This window comes from Condylostylus longicornis, unplaced genomic scaffold (assembly GCF_029603195.1).
Source record: "Condylostylus longicornis isolate FDR11 unplaced genomic scaffold, ASM2960319v2 ptg000010l, whole genome shotgun sequence".
Lineage (NCBI taxonomy): Eukaryota > Metazoa > Arthropoda > Insecta > Diptera > Dolichopodidae > Condylostylus > Condylostylus longicornis.
Genome location: NW_026577979.1, coordinates 5,677,215 through 5,681,425, shown reverse-complemented (window position 1 = coordinate 5,681,425; position 4,211 = coordinate 5,677,215). Strand labels below are relative to the sequence as shown.

Below are 4,211 nucleotides of genomic sequence, written 5' to 3'. Positions count from 1 at the left end.
TATAAGAATACTTCTAATGTATGTCGTATGTAAATTTTTATTTTTTGATAATGTTTATTACTTGGAACCATAATTTTAGTTCAATTGTGACAATATTGCTTTTGATAAATAGTAAATTCTACTTTCATTTTAAATTTTAAAATTTTTAAAAACCGAAAATATTACAAACGATTAACTCTCATAAATCTTAAAAATTGAATAAGGTTATCCGCATAAAAAATATTATTATACAAGTTGTTTGATTATTTTTTTCTGTGTAAAGCTTATTCATACTTTCTTAAATTAAACTTGTTCTTTCAATATTTGGTATTAAGATTAAAACTTTTGTTTTTATAAAATTTCAATTAATTTATGTATATTTTATACATCTTTTGGTTTCATATAATAATTAGTTTTTATAAATGGCATTTTTGCTATTTCAGTTGTATATAATTTATTTCGAATGTTTAATTGAATTTTTGTTCCAATTTTTTTATATTCTTTTTCAATATAACCCATTGCAACATTACCACCTAAACTAGGACTTGGACAACCACTTGTTATATGACCAATTTCTTGACCATTTTCATTACAAATTATTGCTCCATGACGTGCTGGTGGTCCACTAGACATTTTAATACCAACACGTTGTTTTTCAACACCATTTTTAATTTGTTCAACAATTTTTGTACCACCTGGGAAATTTGGTTCATTTCTTCTTCTGGGTGCTGTATAAAGAACAAAAAAAAACAAAATGTTAAATTTAATTTTGATTAAATTAAGAAGAAATTTATTTGATTATTAGGAAAAACTTACCAACAAGCCATGTTAAACCAGCTTCAACTGGTGTTATTGTATTATCAATATCTGATCCATATAAACATAGTCCAGCTTCAAGACGTAGGGAATCTCTAGCACCAAGACCAGCTAATTTTATTGTATCACCATTATTGTAATTAAGGATATTTTCCACAATATCTTTAACATTTTCGGATGGTATAGATATCTAAAATTGACAAAATTATTTGAATGATAAACTAGGTTTAGTGCAATATTCAGATGTTTAAAATGAGCAAAAATAACTTTTTATTCCCATTGATTTTTCAATTTCCCTTTCATTAACTAATAGCTTCTGAAAAATGTTACATACTATTGTACGAAATTCGATATGGTTGATTTCGGTTTTCAAAATTTCTTCTCACTTTTAAGCTACATTTGAAAATTTACTCTACTTTAAAGAACAAATTGACTATACTGAATTACTAATGCAAAGTTTAGTTGTTTAATTAATAAGTATTGTGCCTACTACACTATTAATATTAACTCAATTGAAATTTCTTCATACAACTGCAGAAGAAATGGATGACGTAATCAAAGGAACAATAAATTGACTGTTCACAGTCGTTAATACAGTTGGCATTCTATTTATTCCGTTATGTCTGTCCTCAAAATATCAAAATAAATTTCTATTCAGGTTAAAAAACTACAGTAATATTATTATAATTACCAATTTCAAGTTTCGATAAGTTTTACATAGTTTTTGTCCATCTTGATGATTACCGCGTATAATTAGATTTTTGCTTCTTTTATATTAATTAGAATATTTTAAAACTGCACAAACAAAATATATATATACCTCAAAACCATCTTCTCCCGTATATCCACAACGTGTTATACGGCAATCTCTAACACCAAATAATTCACACATTGTTGTATTCATAAAATATAATTTTTTTAAATCAACTTTTGTAAATTTTTGTAATCCTTCAGCTGCTTTTGGTCCTTGTAATGCTATTAAAGATTGTTCTGATGGTGTTAAAAATTCAATAAAAACATCTTTACCACGTGCTCTAAAATGTCTCTATTTTAAAGTGCAAGCATATGTATATATATATTTATAACATTGTATATGTAAGTATAAAACTAAAGTTTAAAAATTTAAATTTACCACAGCATCTTCCATAATTTTCATATCTTGTTGTTTCATTGCTGCATTCGAAACAATATATAATAAATCATCACGAATTTTTGTAACAATTAAATCATCTAAAATTTTTCCATTTTCATTTGTAAAAACTGTTAATGTTCCAGTATTGTGCGGTAATCCTTTAATATCAGCTGTACAAATGAATTCAAAACATTCGACAACATCTTTACCATTCATATATGTTTGTAACATATGTGATACATCAAATATTGATGCTGATTTTCTTGTATGTAAATGTGATGCACTTATACTCATGTCATTATATTGAACTGGTAATAAATAACCAGCAAAATCAACAATTTTACCATTTTTTTCAACATGAAAATTATGTAGTGCTGTTTTTTCTGGTTCTTTGTGACTTTTAGTCGAATAATTTAAATAATTTTTATTATATTTATTTAAATTTATTAATGAACTTGTTAATAATGATTTGAAAATATGATGATTTTGTTTTGTAATTTTAAGCGATCCATTCAATGGCGATAATATAAATGACATTTTTTTTTTCTTATTATTTTTCTAATTCCCTTTTTAATTGAATATTTTAATAATTTTCAAGTTGCTATATTTTTATTAATTGAAATAAGCTCAGATTTTATTTTTCCAATATACTTTGTATTCGATGACTAAAATTAAACTGATAAAGGTAATGAAATTTTAAAATAATATTTTTGCTATCGCATATGAGTACGAAAAAAATTTAAGATGCTTGAAAAACAACTATAACTGTGTAAGCGTTAATGTTATTACGTTATCAGCTAATCTCAGCGGTACTTTTTCGTTTTTTTTTTTCAATTAAATCGAGAGAATATAACGTAAAGGCATATATGTATATGAAACGGTAGTGGTATAGATAAGAAGCAAAGTTCATGGGGTAATTTGTACATCAGAGATAACAATTAAAATTTTGTTGATAATATTATTGTATATTTGTTATAAGTACTTGAAAAAATGTAAAGTAGTTATTTATTATTTTTCAAGATTAAATAAAAAAAAAAATAAAATACACAAATAAAATGTTTAACCAAATTATTAGCGAAGAGAGTATGAGGGGATTTGCAATGTTACAAAGGTATTATACCTAATATTATAAGGTATACTCGTACTTGTGAGGCGATAAATATATAAAAAGTTCTAATTAAGAATTTGACGGAAAGTAATTATTTAGTAAGTATATAGAAAACGAGAATTATAATATGACACAATTTAATTTTTCACTTCAAATGAAGTAGTTCGAAAATTATTTTTAAAACTTCAAGTTAGAAGAATTATTACTCATTCATGCGGGATTTTTAATTTTTTGTACAACATTAAATAATATTACCTCACTATATTTCTCAAAGAAATGGGGGGCTTTTGGATTATTTTAATTTGTTAAGTTATACCAGTAGGTTAATAGCCGCATTATCAGCAACATAATGTATAGCAGGAATATCCATTATCTTGAGATCAAGAATGGTGATCAATAAAAATTTAATTAATAAAATATGTGCCTAATCTGTATATGTAGCATATTTGCTAGAATTAGGTAGAATATACATTACTCATCCTTTGTTGTACGTCACATTTTATATTCTCTTAAAAATAAACTCGTTTCATATTCAATTTTGCTTATATTTTTACTTACTCTCTCTTGAAGTTTACAGAAAAAAGAGTAAATATTATATCATAATAATCGTACCTGTAGATTACATGTCAAAATCATGACCAAATTTATGATTACGTATTGTTGCACATAACAGTTAGGTAATAATTATGATTTGATTTATGACGATTTGTGTGATTTACTCTTTATGCGCATATAATATCTTTATGCGTATATAATCAGTATTTTTCAATTAGAATTAGTTAGAGTAAAATTCCAATATTGGACCTTTAAATGGTCTACCTGCTTTAGGGGTGCCTTCGAGTCCTTGACTGTATATTTAAATGCGTCTATATGTATAAATATGCCATTCATCAGTCAGTTAAAAAAGGGATCTGTCTATTGACCAATGGATCTGATCCAATCAAACGGAATTCGACCTTTGAGTAGAGTTTTACTTAATTTTTTTTTAAATATTTGAATAAATTAATCATATTATAAACGTTTGATATTTACTTGATGCCTACAGTAAATTTCTCTTTTATGTTTTTAGTTTTCCCAAATTTGTATGGATTTAGATAGCGTATTAAGATAATAAATTATTTTTATATGAAAATAAAAATAGTTTTGTTAAGTGTCTACCTAAACTACTTTAAATTT

The 4,211-nt window shown here is 25.1% G+C and overlaps 1 protein-coding gene across 1 annotated transcript; it reads right to left on the bottom strand.

Moving 5' to 3' along the window:
• Positions 1-333: 333 nt before the first annotated feature.
• LOC129619061 (aminomethyltransferase, mitochondrial) lies at positions 334-2,576 on the bottom strand. The gene is made up of 4 exons (XM_055534138.1): positions 1,928-2,576; positions 1,616-1,840; positions 796-985; positions 334-707 (listed from the first exon to the last, which is right to left on the bottom strand). Exons 1-4 carry the CDS (start codon positions 2,462-2,464, stop codon positions 361-363), a joined length of 1,299 nt encoding a protein of 432 aa, XP_055390113.1. The 5' UTR covers positions 2,465-2,576; the 3' UTR covers positions 334-360.
• Positions 2,577-4,211: the final 1,635 nt, after the last annotated feature.